A 22,786-nucleotide genomic window follows, 5' to 3' on the forward strand; every position below is an offset into this window, starting at 1 on the left:
ATTAGCAAATTAACACCCATGTTTACACAATTGTTTTCAATGGTTCATTTTAAACATAAGAAAATCAAACTTTTTTGCAGAATAAACGACATATATTTAAATACATGCATAAATTTAATGGGCAAAATCCACTGTGGATAACTCCTGTTTAATCAATGGGAGTTGAGGAAGCTGTTATTTTGGCTCAAATTCTGTTCATTTTGATGGGTGTTCCTGATGCATTTTGCCCATATCAAAGTTTGCTCCTTTTGCTTTCCTGCACAAAGCTCATGCAAAGAGTTCTGTTTAGCTCGCAAGTACTCATAAAAGACAATCCCTCTTTAAACAGTGTTAAAACTGAGTCATGTATTGGGGGTTGTGAGTTGTGCAAAAACACAGTGGAAATATAGCATGGATTCTACATTAATGTTGCTATGCTTTGTAGATTCAATACTAGTTCTATGCAAACCATAGTTTATAAGGTGGTTTACAAGGAACCATCGTTGGCACTGGTGGCAACACCAGAAGGGGCAAGAGAAGAAGTCCCCAGAGAGGTAAGAGTTGCAAAAGAGAGGGAAGTACACATTTAAAAGTAGAAGATGGAAATTGTTATCACCTAAAGTTTAAAAGTTAAAGTTATTTAGTCTTCATACATTTAAATCAATATGGTTAAGTCGTATTTGACATTTAATGTTTTAGGAATATATACTACATGAAATCACAGAAGTCTGCAGAACGTCCTCATTTTTAGGAAACAGTTCTTCACTATTTTTTCGATTCTAAAACCTTTTACTTGTTTCCCTTTGTACAAATTTTAGCCATTAGACTATTGCATGAGGAAAACAGCAGCTACATGGTGGCTGCATATTCTGTACTGGCAAAATGTCAATGTCTCATTTTAACACTGTTTAAAACTGAGACCACCCATGCTGATATTTTAAATAGCAATGCCATATATGGTGGATGGGCACACCGCTGATGCCACATTACATTTGCAATTGTAAAATTGCTGAACACAACTTAATCAGAGTATTAATTACAGAGCTTTATTTAGGAAAAGCTTAGATGAACTGTGCATAATGAATACTGCAAAAAGGAGAATTCAGTGGCCTGAAAAAGCACAGACTTTTACAACGAATTCATTTATGTTTCTTTCTTTAAACATGCATAACACAGTATCATTGGTCACATTGGAAGAAAGTTTTAGAGACAACCTTGAGAGCTTATTCTTCCACCACCACCACAATTCAGAACTGCTACACCTCCTGGATTAGTCAGCAGTTTTGTTCCCAATTTACATGCATAAAAAGTTAGCAAGCAGACCCCTCTTATCACAGAATTATGCATGTGAAAACAGGGTTCTGATCTCAACAAAGTGAGACCTAAGTTTACAGAGCTTACCAGAGATGAGCCCTGCGGTCAATGTGGCAGCAACTGGAGACTGCCTCTTGCTCACTTTGGCAAGAAATCTAAACAGTAAACCATCTCGGGCCATGGCAAACAGAATGCGGGGCAAAGGGAACATAGAGCCCAGAAGACTAGAACAAAAAAATTAAGTTGTTCAAGTGCCACAGTAACAATCTTACATGCTAATGCTAACCCAAACTTCAGACTCGGGGAAAGGGAGTTTTATCTGTAAAATGTACTTGTGATAAAAGATTCTACAACCAAAAATAAGGTCTGCCAGAGACGAAAGTATTACTGTGTTTACTCAAAATATTTACATGCTATGAGTTGTAGCTGCACCAAAACTGCCTGTCAGCATCTTACTTTAATGTTTGAACATGGGTAAAGCTGCTAATTTTCCTTACAACAAACCTGCTTACAGCCTCACCTGCCACAGCCCCCGATGACAAAGTAGCAATAAGTGGAGTCTTCGTTTTGGGGTTGATTTGAGCTAGACATTTGAAAAGCAACCCATCCTCCGCCATAGCATAGATTACACGTGGCATTGGGAAAATGGATCCAAGGAGACTGAATAAAAAGCAAAAGAACATGCAACATGGCGAACACAAATCCATGCAATGTATTAGGGAAAAGAACAACAATGCTAATCACAAGCCTGTGATACCAGAAACATAATTGACATGAGGGAATGGGGGGTACACTCTACAGAGACACAGTACAGTTAAGAGACAAGTTTCTTGAGCCTTCAATTAATATCTAGATATCTAGAAAACAGCATATTACAGTGTAGCCTTAAGACCCAGCTCTGATATTTTCTGCATTGGTAGAAGTGCAGCTGCACCTCATCTCATTCATTGCGTTTGACAGTGATATTTTTGAAGGGATATAATGATAAAATTCAAGAGGACAGTGCCTTTGTAGTTGTGGTGTCCTTGTGATAAAGGCTTTGTGCCATTATTTATTATTTTGTTCATTATGGTGGACACCAAGGGAGAATTTCAAATTTGATAAGGGATCTGTCCAGTGCCAATGGCTAAGTCAAAAATTGTATTTCTTCTGTCCAACCAAGTTTAGCTTGTGACAGATGGAGGAACCAGAATACAAAGTTTGTCCAAACATAATTTAAGTTTTACAAAATGCTTGTAAATTGTAAAGGTGATAGCTGTACAATATTTGTAGGGTGTAACTTGTTAACTCTCTGAATGTAATGTTATCATTTTCTCAATTATAGTTAATTTTATCCATTAATGATTTTGCTGTCCATAATAGTTGGAATGAAATATTCATTAACTGATAACAAAAATAACTTGTGTCTTCACTGTCATTCTTCTACAATACTGTATACATCTAGCAATATTTGCAATGCAATTAAGCATTACCACACCTTAAAAGATTGCACCAGGCAGCAGAATTAAGAACAGGCAGTATCATCCCGCAGTCAACAAATCCTCATTAAAAATGCCCATAATCAATTGCATAATACATTAATTTAAATTGAAACATTGTTCTAAATCTGTGTGGCAGCAAATCATATTATACTGGCTAAGGGCAGGAAGCAAAGATTCTGCCCAGTCCTGCAATCTGAAATCCTCAAAGACCTGGGATTAGACCTTGGGATCTTCTCCATACAAAGAATTGGTTCTGTCACAGTGAGCTCTCCCCAAGTTGCTCTTACTTAATTTTACTGAGAGGGTAAAAGGGAACAATATGTTTAAAAATGCAAACCCTCCAGAAATATGAAAGCTATTGATGAACAATGTCTCTTGCTAAAGCTTTATAAACTGCCTTTGATTTTTGACCAGGCTTAGATTATGTTTTGCCATAATAAATCTGCATTTGTTGAGCCATTCATATGACTTCACTAGTTACTTTCCAAGCTATCTGCATACATCCAAGTGCAATACCTGGAGACTTGGAAAATGCATTACATTTCCAAGCTGGTTATGTGGCGCGTGACTGTGCAAGGATCACATGCAACTCTTGGGCAGAGAAATCAATGAGCGCTGTAACCCACCAAATGATTCCTATTTCTCTGTTATTTTATGTATTTCTATTTTCTACTTTTATACTTAACAATTATTCTAAGTAGGGATGTGCAAATCCATTTGAAAAATCCATTCTGTCAACATTCTGTGGATTTTCGAGGTTTCTTTTTGTTGTTCTCTCACTTGCAAAATGGGATTTTGTGCAAATATGTTCACACACATTTGCTCCTGTGCAAATTCATACTTCCAAAAAATGCAGAAATTCCCCCCCACAAAATGTGTATTTGCATGCTTTAGCCTATGGGGAAAATGAACTTTTTATTATCTTTTTTTCTATTTTTTTCTTCAACTTTGTGTAAAATTACAGATTTTTAAAAGCTTGTTCTGCAAATCTGCATGATTTGGAAAAAGACACTCCATGAGTTGAATTCAAAGAAATTGGAGCTCATTTGAGTTTGTTGCAGCTCTCTTCTACAGTTCTAATAATCCTAATGTCCTTCCAGTACCCACTATTTAAGTGGGGAAACTCCTGTTTTTTGATGTACAGGCAGTCTCCCAGTTATGAACATCCAAGTAATGAACAACCCATGCCTGCCATAAAGCCTATTAATTTAACAAAATTACTGCAGGAAATTGTCCATTGAGAGAGAGGAAGCGGAAGAGAAGAAAGGCCTCCAAAACACCACCATAGAGAAGAAGTGAAAGAGTAGACAGGGAGGTCTCCAAAGCATGCCTCCCTACCCTGCCCTTACGGAGAGGGAAATCTCTTAACCAATTCCTGGCCACAGAGGGTTGTGCTAGAGGACTTGCACCCCTAACTCCTGCAAACGTGGAAGGTCAACTATACATGATCTGACTTGCATACAAATATGACCTAAAGATAAATTTCCATTTTCTCAGGAATGGAACTTGTTCTGGGGACCGCCTGTACATGTATTTGTGTTATGTTGGGGGTGATACACACACTTAGCCATTTGATTTTAAAAGAGAATAACAGCTCCATATGCAATATGTGGGGCTGAAATAGAAGGACCTTTATGGCCTATGAGATTAAATCTGCAACCCTGTACATCCTTAACTGGGTATAAGTTCCACTTAATTCACTAGGGCTGAATAGACAAGTCCAGGATTGCAATGCAAGTGAAAATGCTTGTTAAGTAGTTGAGGGGGCATTTTGACCCTGTGCAGATCTGATATTTCTGATTTCCTAGCAAAAGCTAAGAGATTATGATTGTGCTATAGGACTGCACATGCCCTTCTCTTGATCAATCTCCCTTCTTCCCTTCCATTTACCATGCTAGAGTATTACATCTACAGCAGCACTAACAGAATCTGTCCTACTCAGGATTTGCACATTTATTTCAACCCAAAGTTTCAGGGTTTTTTGGTTGCAAAGACAATCTTGATTAGCACAGATGCAGATGTCGTATTTTATCATGGTTCTAGCAATTCAAAGGGAGAGGGGAAGTCACATAGGAGTGGAGGAGGGACGGTATTATGCTACAGCCAGTCCTGATCTTTCAAGTGTGATTCAGAGATTAGGAATGCCACATCTGTATTAGATGAAAACGTAGTGAATATCGTAGCCAATTTCATTTACTGCTGAATGCCAAATGCCAGGTCATTTAAATATAGCCATAGTGTCTGCCAATTTTAAATGCTACATTATCCAAACATTCTCAGCATTATTAGCAAACCATCATATGCAAATGTTAGGAAGCAAATACAGAGCTACTAGTTTTAAACACTAGACATGATCTCTGCAACTTGTTTAAGTCAGCAAGCACTTGGTGCACTGAAGGCATATATAGTTCAAACTGACTAGGATAGGCAGGTTGGGCTTGATAGTCTCTGTGTCTCTTTCAACCTTAGAAAGCCAGCTGAAGTGGAGGTACAACCAGCTTAAGCAAGTTTTAAAGTTCAAGTCTAATGCAGCTTCTCTGAATGCATACTGATGTAAAAATATGCAAACATTTTCATAAACTTCAGTTGAAGAATTTTTATATATTTTAGTGCAAAGATACATCAGCATTAGGCTTTTCTTGATTCTGCACCAATTTGTGAAACACATATAAACTTTAACTGAGGCTGCAAAAGGAAACTTAAGGGTGTTGCTGTTGCAAACATCTACATGTATTTTTATATTATTCCAGTGAACTCTAGACAATATTCAGCCAACTGTGTTCAATAAATGGAAGAGGGACAAACGGGAGCCATGCAAATAATTTTTCTTGGGCAACTGGAGAGCTCCTAGTACTAGCAATCAAAATATATTATACAATTATTCCACCTTTTCCTAGAAAGAAAAATAGAAAAAGCCATGGAGGGCTACAAGATATAGGCAGGCTCAATTCTATGATCAAACTATCCTCTAACTAATATACACAAACTATGAACCTTGGGTTGTATGCTTTGTTCATCTAACTTAAGTCCCATTCTAAATGAATCTAACATTGGATACAACTAAAGATACAATCCTTAACAGAATTAGACTGACAACTAGTTATATTTTCTTAACAATTCTGTGAACCCAATGAATCAACACTTCTGAATAAGCTGATGTCCTCATTAAGATCATTTTCCTGACCATTACTTCAATTCCATTGTTTTTACCTTGTGGATAAGGCACACAGAGATCCAACTGCTACGACGTATTTTGCTGAACCCCATCCAACGTACTCAAATGCTACAGGGAGAGGGCTATTCTCATCTAGTAAGTAGTATGGCATCATAAGAGTTAAAGCAGCTGAAACTCCAAAATAGGCCATAAAACAGACAAGTAAAGAAGTTACAATTCCAATGGGTATGGCTTTCTGGGGATTCCTGACTTCTTCCCCTATGGAATAAAACAAAGTTAAAATGTTTATTTTAAGTATGAATGATGACAGCTAGATCCAGAGAAGCAAATTCATCCATAAGGTATAATAAAGAAATACAATTTCCAATCTAGTCGGTGCACATAAAGGTATAAAAACTGCAAAAAAGTATTATATTTTTGATCAAAACTGAGTTTTGGGGAGTTTGAAAATTTTCTATTTATAAAGATTAGAAATTTATTCTTGACAAAAACTAATAACATTAAATTATGCCAGTTTATATGACTAAAGCACAACCTCATACAAGCTTATTCAAAAGACGTATTAACAGTACAATGCTTACTGCTAAGCATGATAAGGACTGCTGTTAGCAGCAGGAAAATACATTAAGGAATAAATTTGGAATAATAAAAATTGCTAAGAAAATAAGAGAGTCATCCAAACAGCAATTACTTTGTTTTTACTGATGCTATATTAGAAATTGCTACAGCCTTGCAGTTTAAAAGCAACAACAACTCTGACTGTTTATAAAGAGTCTTCAAAAACATACCCCTTGTCTCTGACTTTTAAAAGAAAACATTTTGTCATATTTACTTGTTAGTCATCTGACATTTTATTACAAGTGTCTTGTTTTTTCAATTGTTTAAATGCAAGGTGCTTTTAAGCCGCTGTGTGATGATCATAGTCTTGAAAGGCGGCAAAGGAAAGTATTAGATAAACAATGTATGAAGTATGTGCTCCACTGCAGAGATGTGGGCTTCCTTCCAACATTTATAGAATCAAGCTTTCAGAGTGCAGCAGTTATACATATTGAGCTGATTAAAATGCAACAAACAACCCAGGGCTAACCAACTGTGGGTTATTTGGGAGTATGTGGTACCAGTGAGCAAGCATGCTGGCATTGGACCAGTTGCAGGTTTCACTCTGCTAAACAGCCCAGAGGTGCCTCATCCCTTGGTTGTTGACCATGATGTGCACCTCATGGTCAACAACTGGAACTCTGAATTGTCAAGGGAGAACCAATCTACAGTTTTAACTTAAGGACAACTTTGTCGGCTTAGCAAAGCATAAAAGGCTGAATGGACAGGAGCCAGCATTCTTGCATACACTGCTAAGCAACACATAGTTAATAAATCCTGGGCAGTTGTTGCCTGCAAACCAGATCAGTAGCTGTACTACATATAAATCACAAATTCAACTGAGTAACCAAGTTTTTGAAAAACAGTGACATACCAGTTGTGGCAATGCAATCAAATCCTATGAAAGCGTAAAAGCAGGTTGCCGCACCAGCCAGAGTCCCTGTAAAGCCATATGGCATAAAGCCACCAATTCCAAATGCACTTGTCACGTTCTCAAAAGATGATAGATTTCTGAAGGAAACAATTTCAAAAATTATAAAGGCCATTGTTCTTTTAATGAGTTATTATTCACTTGCTCTGGCAATACTCAAGCAATTTCCAATATTACATTACAGGGATTGAGGGATGGATCTGTGCCCTTCTAGATGTTGTTAGACTTCCCAAATCCTATCAGTCCATCAGCAAAGTTCAAAGATTCTGTTATTTGTATTCCAGCAAAATCTGGAAGATCATGTTTCCAAGCACTTCTTTATAGAAACCTGAATCTCAAATCCCAGATCTTCAGCTGAAAAAGTTATTTAACTACACAACAAATCCCACTCAAGAGATTCAGAATAATTAAAGGCAGAATTCACACACAGTATTTCATTATCTGGTTTTTTTTTTTTGTTTTTTTTACTCTTTACTATTCTTCCTGAAGTGTCAGCATTTACTGCCAAGTGAATGTAATTTAAATATGCAATGGGTGTTTGCATATAGATGAGCATAGAAAAACACTGCCATTTCACATGTCCAATATGTACAGAACCTATGGGTTTGGGCTAAGCAGTGCTAGCTTAATAGTTTGGAATTTGGGACGTTCAGACTTATTTTAAGAAGTGCTTCAGTTTATAGTTATCAAAGGGATTGGCAGTTCCATGGCAAGTTTTTTTTTTTTTTTTGACATACTGCTATCAAAAAGTGCATACACCATATCAAAATCCTGGTGGTAATCATAAGGTATCAACCAGATTTTAACCACAAGGCTTATAGTACAAGATTTTTCAGAATCTAGATTAAGAAATTATAAATTAAAAGTTATCCTGCAAGACATCTTACAAAAGAGTGAGAGTTCTCCCCACAACCAAAACAGATGTTTCATTCCAAAGATCACAACTCCATTACTTCCTTCACCCCTCAATTTGCAATGGAACTGTTCACTGTACTTGAATTCTAAACACTACATGTAATGTTATGTTAATAAAATAAGGACAAGTCTCATTACATTTTTCCTACTTCAGTAATGATTCAAAATCTCCATTCTGTGCAGAAATATTGCTAGTATTTGCAGGTAATGCTAAACCGCAATCTAAGCTAGCAAAAGAGAGCCCATGAAAAGCACTGGCTCTATACACTCCCCGCTTCTCTATTCCTATGCAATCCATAGGAATAAACTGCTTTGACAGATTTCTGGGTTGCCATAATGTACAAACTAGGAATTGTGCTTAAAAGAACTCTACTTTGTGAAATATGCAAAGAACAAACAAGTTTTTTGTTGTTTAATAATGGCCTTGAACTTTTTCTGTGAACCAGCCACAATCCTGGTTCACAATAAGTCAGCAATCTGCTAAAGTGAAATTAAATGGGAAGAGAAGGGAGGGAGGAGAGTTCAAGCTCAGCTCTTTGCATGGTCTCCTTTCTGCTCAACCATGTAGAGCTAAACCAAGATTTACTGTTACATGCAAACACTCCTGAAGAGACAAAAAGATATCTAACCATTCCCATCCCCCATATTACTTTATTTTTGCTGTGTAGTTTGTAAGAAATTCCTCTGTTTTCTTCCAGTTATTAATGTCGCCTTTCACAAAACCAGAGGTCATGACGAAGAGGAGGACCAAGATGTTAACTGCAGTGAAAACTTTATTCACCCATGCGGATTCCTTTACTCCAAAAGATAGAAGACCTATAAAAGTAAATGAGTACCACCATAATGAAGGTTTACTTGTATTTCACTATAATGCTTTCTATTTCTTTACAATATTTTATTTCCATTGGTTATCACAAAAGGCAGACTCACACCTTCACCAAGGTGAAAATTATGTGCACACCATGGGATCCATGCTCCACACATACACCTAAGCACCTGCAACTACATGCGCAACAGAAGCCTGCTTTGGGAATACATGCACAGTGTTACATTCCTGTAATATTTACAAAGCACTTTTGTGGTACAATAGGAATGGGTAACTTCAGAGCCCCCGATGGCTATTTTCATTCCCATGGAACTCTCCCCTGGGCTACATTCTATGAGAGAACTGCTTCTTTCCTCCTAACAAGCTACATTTGAACCTTTTAGCACACCATAGGTTTGAAGTTGCCATTGGGAAAAAAGATGGTGGACGAATTTGACATGGCAGGAGTGGGACTCATACAGATGTGAACCTCAGCTGATGCAGACATTGTGCATGCAGTTGATGGGCATCTGAGCTGCTATATATGTGATTGCTGAGTTGGTGAATGCTATATCTTACTTTAAAAAGTTATTACACTCTTTAGCCAGCAAGAGTCAGGAGCCTATGTTTATAGTAACAGTACTCTTGGATTAAATATGCTCTGTTTTACAGGGGGGAAAAGTCATAACCATTAGTAAGAATAATGTAATAGATCTACTTAATAAATCAAAATAATACAGGTGATTAAATCCATACTTCTTAAAATGAATATTTCTTGTTAAATTAACTGCACTGGAATAGAATTTTCACTGTACTATCCTAAATCAGATTGTTATCCTTGTACATGCCATATCTAGCATATACATGAATACATGACTAGTGGAAGAAATGATAATCTTAGAATTGCAACAGTGTGGGCACATAATGTTTGATCTCCACTGAAATATACCCAGATTTATTTTATTTATTATGTATTTATTAGATTTATACCCTGCTTTTTCCTTACAACAAATTCAAGGTGGTTTACATCATTCCCCTCCTCCTGCTCTCAGTCTTATCCCCACAACAATCCTGTGAGATAATTTGGGCTGAGATTCTGTGACTGGCCAAGCATGCACTAGAACTCAGATCACCTGAGTCCCAATAGTCTGACTGGAAGCCTGTTTAAGATAATGTTAGAACAGAACAAAGCAGCAGAAAATTGTGCCACCAGGGGGCAGTTCCCAATGCCGCTGCTGTGCTAGTGGGAATGACTGCTAGTGCAATGAAAAAACAATGCTTGCTAATGCAACTAGAAGCTAGCCAAAACCACCACAGCTTGAATGGGACTAGTTAGTGAAGCTGCCAGAAGGAAACTATACTGTCTGGTCCCATTTCAGGTATTCTTCTGGGTTCCACCAGCAACTGCTAGCTTCTCAATACACTAATGGCCATTACTATTAGCACAATCTGTTTCAAGAAGGCAAATTGCCAGCATGCAATGCTGCTCCAAATAAATATTTTTTGGCCGACAAGTTAGTAAAATTACAGATACACAGCAATTGAGATACGAAAACAAAAACTGTCACAACAGTGGATTCTTCCTCTTCACAAAATTATACTGGATATAATAAAAGTGAATATTTAAAATATTTTACCTGCTAGGAGCAATATAAGACAAACTGCAAAAAAATCTGGATACTCTGCTAGACCAGAGTAATTCATTCTGAAGTAAGTTTTGAAGAAGTCACCAATCTGTTTCCCAAGAAGTTCATCAAAGGTGCCACTCCATGCTCTTGCTACACTTGATGTACCTTAATAAAATGGAAAAGACATAGATTTTGCAAATGTCAGTGACAAAATATATAGGTATTAACCTTTATATAACATTTTTCAAAGTTGATGAGTTCTAAATTTGTAGGATCAAATTTTAAAACATCAACAAAGTTATAATGAATGTCCCTTGAACTGTCCTTCAAGTTACAGTCCATCTCAAATCTTCTTTAAAAAAAAGTCATAGAAAAGAGAGAGAGAGAGAGAGAGAGAGAGAGAGAGAGAGAGAGAGAGAGAGAGGGAGAGACTTCAAAGTATTGAACAGCATCCAGGGAAGAAAGCCAAACAGTCTGTAACTGGCATTTTCCTATCCCAAGGTCTTTCAGGCTTACCTATAACATAGGACAAAATGAGATTCCAGCCAGTAACAAAAGCCCAGAGTTCGCCAACAGTTACGTAAGTATACAGATAGGCAGAGCCAGTCTTTGGAACACGTGCACCAAATTCTGCATAACAAAGTCCTGCCATCACAGACGCTAAAGCAGCTATGAGAAAAGAGACTACAATACTAGGTCCAGAATTTGATTTTGCAACTTCTCCAGCAAGAACATAAACACCAGCTCCAAGGGTGCTTCCAACTCCTAGGGCAATAAGGTCCACAGTGGATAAACAACGACATAGTTTGGAATCTTCAAGGCTGTCCAGAGTGATGATTTTTCTCCGCAAAAGGCACTGAAGAAATGACACGGCTGATCCGCAGGTCATCATTTTGGATGAGGAAGTCTGAAAAATAAATGAAAGAGATTATTACAGTACCTATAAAGAATTAGCGATCCCCCCAAAATCTACTGGAGTATAACAGAATATGTATTTAAGGGAAAATTTAGGCAGTTTTCATTACTAGAAAATTTAAACATGTGCAGAATTAATTTTATTTTCAGGGAAGCTGAAAAAATGCTACTTGGACAGCTACTTATTGATTTGAAGAAGTTTCAAGCACTGGATAAACATCAATATGTTGGTACTTAACTCATTACATTTTGCTTAAATCACATTCTTTTCACAGGTGAGAAAAGGGATTCCTATAGAACCAAAACTCCCCAGAATGCGCATCTGCGGCTGCCCATAGAAAAGTCATAATGTGCGAAATGGTTCTAATATTGATTGTGCCTGAAAGTAAGAGCTCAGTATGAGAGATGCATTATCACGGCAGACAGATACACCGGTGGCATTCAGAATCACTGTAATAAGCAAGAAGCACTGATAATCCTTCACGGCAAGATGCTTCAAAACAGAACACCTGATGGCACAATCCTATGCTTTTCTCCTGGAAACCCCAATTAAGTTCAGTCAGACTACTCCCAGGTAAGTGAGTAAGCACTTAATGTCTAACTTAGCCATTACCTGGAGTGAGGGAAACTATGCTCAAGCATGGGCATATATAAGAGGAATTGCCATATGCTATTTGACTGTGAGAAAACATCCCACAAGACATAGCATGTGCTGGGCTCCATCACATCAGAAAGTCATGGAGAATTTCTATACATTTTCCTATGGCATCCATAAAATGCATATTTAGCATGCAACTCTATGCATGTTTAGACAGAAAAGAAGTTGAACAACTTCCAGATTGCTCCAGCCAGCAGGAGCAATGTGACATCTCGAAGATGAAGGACGTTTTCTGTCCAAACATGCCCAGGATTGTACGTTTATTTGCTTGTTAATGTGCTTCATGAAAGTAAACCAAAATACACTTCAGAGATTGGAACTTTTTAAAGCAACATGTCACAGTTACAAGGCATTATAGAGTGAAATTATACAGCAGTTTCTTTACCACGTGCAAAATCTCTCTCCCCTTGCAATGAAATTAATCTCACACCAGCCTTTCCATTCCTTCTCTTGTCTTTCTTAATACATCTTATCAAAAGTTTCTACTGCAGCCTTCACCACCTAAACCAGAATTTCACCCCCAACTCCAGAGAATTCATTTCTACCTCATGAGCCAGACAACCTTTGTAAACTAATCCATGGGAAGGTAGTTCCTACTCATGTATTATCATCCACTTGAGTATTGTATTTTCTATGCTTTCTCAAAATATTATTAAACTATGCACTAGCTTATATGCTTTTAATCTATAGAGGCAGGAACATTCTTAGAGAAACAGAGTTGATAAGAGTTTTGGACATTCCACATGTTGTTCTCTTTTGTTTCTTCCCCTTTAAAGTATCCAACATAGCTTCTACGTTTAAATGTGCTGCTGATGGAAAGGACTTTTAGGGGACACTTTCCAGGTTACTAAATTACTATTGCAATTTACCAAAGATAGATAAGCATGAAATTGCTGAAGTACAATTCATCAAGAGATTTATATCAGTTTCCTATGGTTTGAATAAGGACATTAGGAGAAAATTTGTTTGCTGTAGGTTAACATATGTTAATTGGCCAAGCATTGCAATGGGGCTTTTGCTATTACTCATTATTTTGTGAATTACAATAGTTAAGGTAATTATAACTGTCTGTACACAGAGTGAAGTGAACACTATCCATGAAAGCTTATGACAGGAAAAATGGTCAGCTTTTAAGAATTCCTAAAATTCAATGTTATAAGTAACTCACAGATTTACCTTAGCATGGAACTTGTTCTAACAACTATTTCAATACCAGCTTAATTTCAGTTCCAACTTTTACTCACCCAACAACTAGTATTCAGATTATGCAGGTCTCCTTTTTCTTAGGTGCAGGCAGCAAATGGTTCAGGAGGATTTTTCCTCAAGTATCTGCCTTAAAAAGTAGAAGCAGTAGGTGGTATGAAGTTGCTTGCTCTGAGGGGGTGGAGGAAAAGCAACCGCAGGTGATTGGATGGTACTGTGCTTACCCACCTATTTGCCAAACCAAAAAAAAAAAAAAAAGTTTGCTATTCATACAAGTCATTCCCATTATATACACAAAGTGAATGAAGTCACACTGGCTTGTTTCCCTATTTAAACAGCAAACCAGGCATCTGTTAAATATAGGCCTGCAAAGCTAGTTAAATGATCCAGCCTATCTAAAAGCAATGAAAGCGTCGATCAACTTAAGTACCTTTCCCCAACCCAACACCCACCAGAAGTACTGGACTACAACTCCCATCTGGAGAGTGCTAGGTTGGGGAAAGGTGCACTAAAGCTATATACACCTCCAACTCAAAGTTACATGTAAAAACAACTGAAAGCAAGGCTGCATTGACAGACACCACCCACACCCCAACCCATGCTCGAGCAGAAGCCTATTTCCATATACCGATCTTGTCATAATGTGGTACCCCCTTTGATTAAATGGGGGTATCAAGATTTAAAATCACAGGGAGGGAGAATTTTGGAAAACAGGAATTTTGAACAAGAGGTTTAAACTTCCCCTACTTGTACACAGTGATCCTCCACCATTGTCTGGGCTGGAGCAAGCAGGTGGCTATGGCAAAAAAGGAGGACTAAATCAGGGTCCTCTTGCCACTCAGCCCCTGCTGGGTGAGGTCCCTTGACACAGCTCCTCTGATGCTTACCCTGATACCAAGTCAGCTAGCTCCCAAAAGGGCTAGCTGCATAGCTGCAGCGGGTCTGCAGATGGCTTTTTTGCCATGGCTCTTACCAATACTTGGACAGGACCCACAGTGAGTATCGGTCCTCTGCTCATTATATCCAGTTTATATTCCAAAGCATTTGAAACTATTTGCTGTGCTTCTAAGATTACATTTGAATTGAAGAGATGCACATGTATCAGTCTGCATGCACCACTTAAAAACAGCAATGCAATGCTACCATCCCTGCTGATCAAGAGCAAGCCATCGTACATTTTCTGCTCTCACTCCACCCCCTTCTGGAGGAAGATGTCCCTATTCTAGAACTGGTGCTGAGTTCCCACTAGAGTTCTAAGGGTGAAGCTATTTCCATTATACTTCTTGGGTACACAGTGGGTCTTCAAGTCTAAGCTCTTTGGTGATGCCATCTGTTGGCAAGCAATAACCGTTTTATATAAACAAGCTTTTTGCTTACTGGGTCGTTGTGTTTTTTCTCTACTGCTCTGGATTTTAAAATGCATTTATAATTTAGTTATGTTTTTAACAGGTTTTCCCCTGCATCTTTTTTGGATGACCATTTAGTCGTCGTTATATGGACAGAGCTACAGAAACCTTAAAGCATGTGTTTTTAAATAATTTTAGCAAGATCATGGAATAGATCACATATGCTTATTTTATTTAAATATTCAGAATTAACTGTGATATTTAGGTTTAATGAGCTTATAACAAAGTAATAGTGGAAATAGTTGCCAAATTTGTTTTCTGCAGCAAAGTGTGTGTGTTGCAGTGCAGGGCTTAAGAGCACAGGACTGTGACTCAGGTGACCTGGGTTCTAGTCCCCCCACAGCCATAGGACCCACAAGGTGACTTTGGGCCAGTCACAGACTCTCAGCCCAACCTACCTCACAGGGCAGCTATTGTAAGGATAAGACTGAGAGCAGGAGGAAGAAAATGATGTAAGCTGCTTTGAGTTCTTTAAAAAGAAAGAAAAAAGGTAGAATATAAATCTAATAAACAAAATTAAAAAATAAATACTTCAAATCAATATTTTTGTCAATTTAAACTGAGTTCAATCTTCCCTTGTTTTAAATCTTAATCAGTTTCATTTATTTATTTATTTGGGATATTTCTAGGCCATCCAATCACTTTGCGTCTCTGGATGGCTCACAACAAAATCAATAAATACAACAGTATAAATATAAATATCATGAAACCCCAAACAATAATAAAACTAAATAACCCATGACTGAAATAAAAATTAAAAATCTATTAAACATTAAAATATTGGGTGAATAAAAAGGTCTTGACCTGGCGCCAAAAAGCATATAATGACAGCGCCAGGGGGACCTCTCCAGGGAGCACATTCCATAGCCAGGGTGCCACCACAGAGAAAGCCCTCCTCCAGGTATTCTGTCTGCTAATCTCTTTCAAGGTGGGTTCCCAGAGCAGGGCCTCTGCTGCAGATGTTAAGGGGCGGGAGGGCATGTAGGGAAAAAGACGTTTATTTATTTATTTATTAAAACATTTTTATGCCGCCCCATTCGCCGAAGCCATTCGCCGGGCGGCTTACAACAATAAATTAAAACATCATAAATAACATTTTAAAATACATACATTAAAATAAGATACAAATATACAATATAAAATAAGCCGCCCTGGCCCGATAAAATTCAATAATATTATCATTTAAAATGCTGCTTGAATAAAAAGGTCTTCGCCTGGCACCGAAAAACAAATAACGTTCTTTTAGGTATCCTGGTCCCAAGCTGCTTAGGGCTTTATAGGTCATAAGCAGCACCTTAAATTGGGCCCGGACTTCAATGGGAAGCCAGTGGAGCTGATGGAGGACTGGAGTAACGGCCGGTCACCGACAGTATCCTGGCAGCTCTATTTTGCACCATTTGAAGTATCTGGACCGTCTTCAAGGGCAGACGCACGTAAAGCGTGTTACAATAGTCCAACCAGGAGGTTACCAGTGCATGTGTCACTGTTGCTAGGCAGTTCTTGTCCAGGTAAGGACGCAGCTGATGCATCAGCCGAAGCTGAAGGAAAGCACTCCTCACCACCATCATAACCTGGGCTTCCAGGGACATTTCCGGGTTGAGAAGCATTCCTAAACTGTGGACCCTGTCCTTTAGAGGGAGTGCAACCCCGTCCAGGACAGGGCCAAAGTCACTTACCTGGAAACTTGAACCACCCACCAAAAGGACCTCCATCTTATCTGGACTGAACTTCAGTTTACTGGCCCTCATCCAGTCCATTACCTCATCCAGGCACCAGTTCAGGACAGCCACTGCCTCCCCCTGGATTAGTTCAAAAAGAGAGGTAGAGCTAGGTGTCATCAGCGTACTGGTGACTCCACAGCCCAAACCTCCTGATGACCTCTCCCAATGGTTTTATGTAGATGTTAAATAGCAAGGGGGACAAAATGGAACCCTGCGGTACTCCATGGCAGAGTTGCCATGGTGCAGAGCCATAGTCCCCCACAGCACCACCTACTGGAATCGTCCTGCCAGGTAGGAACAGAACCACTGCCAAGCAGAGCCTCGTACTCCTAACCGGGCCAGCCTATCAAGAAGAATTACATGGTCATTGGTACTGAAAGCTGCTGAGAGGTCCAGGAGAACCAACAGGGACACACTTCTTCCTGCCCCTCTCCCTGCACAGGTCATCATATAGGGCAACCAAGGCAGATTCAATACCACAACCGGGTCTAAAGCTGGACTGAAACGGGTCCAGATAACCCATTTCATCCAAGAGTGCTTGGAGTTTTCCTGCTACCACCTGCTCCAGCACCTTGCCCAGGAACGGCATACTGGCCACCAGTCTATAATTGGCAGCCACCTCTGGGGCCAGGGACACCCTCTTTAGGACAGGCCTGATCACTGCCTCCTTTAAATTTTAAGTATGAATGTATATTTTAACTTCAGTTTATGTATAATAGTGCTTTCCCTGGAAGTTCTAGTTGTTTTCGGAATGGGTTTCTGCCTGTACAATGTAACTAAATTGAACTGAATCATGAATGCCTTATCACATTTAATTCTGCACACTACTCTCTCACAAGTAATTCCACCTTAAAAACAACAACCAACCCAAGGATGACTAGAACTACATTCAAATGTCAGTCTTACTTAGAGCAGGCCCATTGAAATGAGTGGGACTTAAGTGAGCCATCACTAAGTTAAATCTTATTCATTGCAATAGCTCTACTGTTAGTAGGACCTGTATTGGTCCAATACTGAACAGACTCCATACTGTTTTGTCCCAATGCGGCACAGTTGTCTGGGAACAAGATGCTGCACCTCACCTAAGAGGAAATAAAGCATCACAGATACGTTCTTGAGATGATTTTAGCACTGACAGGGCAATTCTTAGTAACATGGCAGCAGCATGGCCATGCGTTGCACAAGCAACTGGAGATCCTTTGATTGGAATAAGTAATTATAGTAACAATACTCATGCAGTTCCTGCCATTTGCAACAGGGTTTCAGCAATATTTATCTTCAGACATAGCACAGAAAAGAAAGCAGAAATAAAAGAGGGCGCACCTAGCTGGTTTTTGTCCTAAGATCCATGCAAGGAGCTTAGGTGGGATGCATGTATAACAACACTTCCTGACCCAACTCATAGGGAACATTTGTGAAACCCTCTTCTCTATCCCTCCACCAATGCTCTCCTTAATACATGTCTAGTGAATGAAGACCTACAAAGAGAGCCAGTGTGGTGTAGTGGTTAAGAGCATGGGGCTGGGACTCAGATGTTCTGGGTTCTAGTCCCCGTTCAGCCATGGAGCCAACTGGGTGACTTTGGGCCAGTCACAGACTCTCAGTCCAACCTACCTCACAGGATTGTTGTTGTGGGGATAAGATGGAGGAGGAGAATGATGTAAGCTGCCTTGAGCCCTTTGTAGGAAAAAAAAACCAGGATATAAATCGATAGATAGATAGATAGATAGATAGATAGATAGATAACTGAGCTCCCTGAATGCACTTAACACAAGCGGCTGTAACCATCTCAATCTGGTACTTCATTTGTGTCAGCTGAAAGGGGAAGCTCATGTCAGGAGTCTAGAATATGTTAAATGTCATTTATCACAAGGAACCAAGCCACAAGAGAGGAGTCCACTATTGTTTCCAAAAGAACCTCATGGCAGATCCCTTGAAACATCACCAGACAGTCAAAGCACAGGAGACCAAGAAAACAGTAGGGCAGAGTCAAAAGTGGAAAATCCAGACTTATTTACCTCACCTAAGCTAACATCTAGAATACTTTGCAGCATGAATGGTCAGTACCCAAGGAAAACACTTAGCACTACATATTTTAATAATAACTTATAACACACAGCCTTTTTTGATACCTATCACCTGAATCCATCAGTTGCGTGTCATTCCAAAAATAACTATATGTTTGCTGCAGGCAGAGAAGAAAAAGAAATTACTTATCCTATGTCATGGACTTGATCCTAACACACAGTGCAATCCTATACATGTCTATTCAGAAATATTTCCAATTGAATTCAGAGGTGCTTATCTCCAGGTAAGTGGAAGCTTCAGGAAGACAATTTTACACATGGTTTTTCCTGCAAGCAATACTGAAGTTTACCTAAGCAAGTAAATCTTAACTATCTGTTTGCTAAGCCATACAAGCAAATAGTCAATGTAATCATAAGACAAACCAATTGCAGCCCACAAACTGTGAGCCTACTTTGAGAGAAGATTAAATGATCGTATAATTACATACAACAATTGTTTCATTTCAGTATATTATTAAATATTACCTCTTCTATAACATTTTAACCTGGTGTTATTAAAATAAATGAACTGTTCCTTGTATTACTACAATTTTGATTTATTTTTAAATTGTGACCTGCCTTAAGTACAATATCTGTGGAAAGGTAGGATAATAAGTACTTGTGCTTTAGTAAGTACCACTATAACTTTCTATGATTATTGTCTCAGAACCAGGTGGTTTCCAAACATTCATATTTGGAACTTAGCCTTACTGATTTCAGTAGAACTAATGTACTTGTTGGCTGTATGTGTTCAATGCAATTCTATAAATGACTTATCTGGGTGTATTTTCTTTTGAACTGAATAGGCTATTTCACATGCACAATGGGTCTTCTAGTCTATGATGAACCGCAGTGAGTGCAGTCACAATTCAAATGCTAACAGAAAATGTCAGCACACACCTGCCATGCACCACAGCTCATCATAGGTTAAATAACCCATGAAGAGCCTGCCTTGTCATGCAAACCAGGTCAATGGCACTCATTACTGAGCAGACATGGAAAGGACTGCTACAATCCCAAACACTATCAGTTCTGAAGTAGATTCTTACTTTAGTGGATTGAAATTAAGACAACATTCAACAATCTATCATATCACTTAAGAGAGCCTTGCCGCAGGCAAAATTGTTTCAGAATTATACTTAAAATGTATAAGAGAAGGACGGAAAAAAGAAACTGGGTACCTTCTATGTATAAGTGGTTATGGGAGCAAGCCTATGCCTTTTTAGAAAGAAAAATAGTGCTACAAGTCCAAGATTCCCCCAGCCAACCAGGCTGTGGGTTGTAGGGCTTTTTCTGCTCATGCACAGGATTTCTTCCCTAAATATTTTAGTCGTGGCAAATAGGCCAACAGCTTCAAGAATTACACAAAATAGTTGAAGAAGATAGATGTCAAGGCCTAGGTGTAGAATAGAAGTAGAGTTGGAAGGGGCCCAGAAGGTTAACAAGTGCAGGCTCCTGCTCTGTTTCCATATGTGGTCACCCATCCTGCTGCAGGCCAGCACCTTTCCAGCTTAGCAAAGGTGATTAAAAAAACTAGTTCAATGTATAACTATGCAAACTTGGAGTTGTAGTTCTATCTATTCCTCTCAGGTTCTACATCAACTTTGATGTACTACCAAGGTAGGGGCTTTGATTTTTGGCTTTCTGCTTTACTCAGGTACAGCAAAAATAAACTAATAAATAAAAATATAATATATTTTACATATTTCTATCCTACCTTGCAGAGACTTCAAAGTAACTTGTATGAGGAAAGTTAAGCCAAGAAAGGCCCATGTCCCAGGTCAGGCCACATAGGAAAAAATACAATTCAAGCAGTGATTGAATCAAGCATTTCTGGTCCAGGCCAAACATTCTAATTCCTAGCAGACATGATGCATAAGTCCTTTCCCTCTTGGTTCCCAGTTACGTTGAAACCTATGAAAATTTTGGATGGTTATGTAACTGTAGCTGTAAAACATGCCAACATCTCTTGAAAGCTTTTAAGTCAACTATTGACTTTTGTGAATTTATATCCATGTTGGCTCAAAGAAAGAAAGGAGTATGCTAATCATCTGTCAACTGCTGTAGGGCTCACACAAACCACAGTGGTTTAAAACCACTGAAATGGCATACAGTTTAAAAATTAGTAAAGTTCCCAAACTGGAAATGGAATCTGGTGGAGCTTCTAAATTCATGCAGCAGAGCATGTTTAAACCTCTCCCTTCAGTCCCACATGCTAAATATAGAACAGTCAAAAAGGAGCTGATTTTACCCAAATGTAAAAACCAAAAAAAAAGAAAAAAAAGCCAACCTTGTATTTTATCAGTAACCCTCAAGCCACTGTACAAGAAACAGTTCACAGAGGCCAGGTTCTATCTTTGCAGGAATCCAAGCAAATCCATTACCACAGTCTAGTGCATTTTTCCAGGTCCAGAGGCTGTATGGAAGGACTCAACTGATCTCACAATCCCCACCAATGGCTAAGAATACCTAGCTAGATTTCTATGAACCTTCAAGTCAAATGGTATGTTGGGGAAATTTCCAGACCGACTGGTTTTGTCAATACTGTGTGTCAGCTTGCTTGGCTTGTAGGATTTTTGGGACTCACACTGTTGCACGCACGCACACACACACAGAGGGATGGGGAGGCCTGAATTCTGGAGCTTGCATTATTTTGAAGGGCATGTGTGCTATGTTACCTGCAGGGCTGTTCACATAGCATCATGCTGGTCAGCATCCACCTTTCTCCCACTCCAAAAGGCAACTACACCGCCTACTCTCTCTACACTGTTGCTTTATTCCCACCACATAGCCCTGCGAAGAGTTTGCATGGAGCTTATTATTGCTATTGTTATTATTGTTGGTGCTTGCTCCCCAGGAAGTGCACAAGTACAGAAGATCAGTGCTTCCCCCTCACCAATATAACCAAGTGCAATTACCACACATAACACACATATTCATCTTTTCTTGCAAGGCAGGAAGGAGGTTTCTTTCTCCCAGCCCAGGATGGAAATACAGTAGGCTGCTGATGAAGGAACGGAACAGGCTGTTGCAAGGAGGCAGGGCCTATGAGAAGGAGCTGAGGGCTAGAAAGGAACCCAGCACAGGCCAGATCCCTGTCCCTTGAATAAGGAATTAAGGAATATATTTTTCTTGGACAAGTAGGAACGATCCATTCAGGCCAACTGTCAGTAATCTCCCTTTCTTGAAGCATCGTAATTACTTCAAGTCAATGTTGCCCCCCTAACTCACATGCTTCTGGAATTATCCCCTCTGTAGGTGTCTACCTCTAGCAGTATACCAGCTATAGAAGCCTGATTTCATCCACTAAATTCCTAATGGTGTACACACTGGGTAAAATAAAGTGTGTCTGTGTGGTGGGTGGGTGGGTGGGGGGGTACACCCCCGACTTATGAGTTCAGCTGATCTCCTTCAGGCCCATACATTTCCAGTTTTGTTCCTACCCCTTCTATTATCATCAGTTTTCCCAAAGGTTTCCCAATTCCTGTAACTTTTCTTCCAGCTTTTTGCATGCATCACTGCTGTCAGGTCCCTGGGGAAAACAAAGCCTCCTCCATGGGCTACTCAGTGAGATACTTCATAGTTCAGTCTTCTCAGATGAGCATTTCTCTCATGCCCCTCTTTCCCTCATGCAATATGGGACTCTTTCAAGGTTACCAATCCTCCTTTTCCACATGTAGCTTCTTGCAGCCCTCTACCAGATCCTAAGTTTTGCATCTGATGCATGTGGGACTGTTCCAGGATGCTCAGGTTCCCTTTAAGAGAGATCTCTCCAAGTGGTCTAAGACTACCTTATACCATGTCTGCTACGCAAAAGCTTCATTTCTTTCAGGAGTCTTAGGATTTGCTCCAACTTGGCTCACTCACTAGCACATCATTTCTTTTGAAGAAAACAGTATTTCATTTCTAAAACCAGTTTTACATTCTCCTTTCTGCTTTAAGGAGTGAGACATGCAAGGCAAATGCCAAAGGTTTAAGCTTCTCACTGGATA

At 39.1% G+C, this 22,786-nt stretch overlaps 1 protein-coding gene across 8 annotated transcripts in view; it reads right to left on the reverse strand.

Annotated features, from left to right (window-relative positions):
• The window catches only part of SLC7A2 (solute carrier family 7 member 2), a 66,545-nt gene that overhangs the window by 20,239 nt on the left and 23,520 nt on the right, over nt 1-22,786 (reverse strand). For 3 of the 8 annotated variants that reach the window (XM_044455799.1, XM_044455795.1, XM_044455801.1), the window contains exons 1-7: nt 13,643-14,413; nt 11,342-11,732; nt 10,835-10,990; nt 9,043-9,208; nt 7,421-7,557; nt 5,985-6,207; nt 1,814-1,953 (exon numbers count right to left, since the gene is read on the reverse strand). In XM_044455799.1, the coding sequence (XP_044311734.1) occupies nt 1,814-1,953; nt 5,985-6,207; nt 7,421-7,557; nt 9,043-9,208; nt 10,835-10,990; nt 11,342-11,717 (1,198 nt within the window). In that variant the 5' untranslated portion in view covers nt 11,718-11,732; nt 13,643-14,413. Of the gene's footprint in view, nt 1-1,380; nt 1,518-1,813; nt 1,954-5,984; nt 6,208-7,420; nt 7,558-9,042; nt 9,209-10,834; nt 10,991-11,341; nt 11,733-13,642; nt 14,418-22,786 lie in introns of those variants that run through there. The other 5 variants (XM_044455797.1, XM_044455796.1, XM_044455798.1 and 2 more) reach the window with 5 other exon arrangements.

The sequence above is a fragment of the Varanus komodoensis genome, unplaced genomic scaffold (genome assembly GCF_004798865.1).
Source record: "Varanus komodoensis strain SLA01 unplaced genomic scaffold, ASM479886v1 scaffold8, whole genome shotgun sequence".
Lineage (NCBI taxonomy): Eukaryota > Metazoa > Chordata > Lepidosauria > Squamata > Varanidae > Varanus > Varanus komodoensis.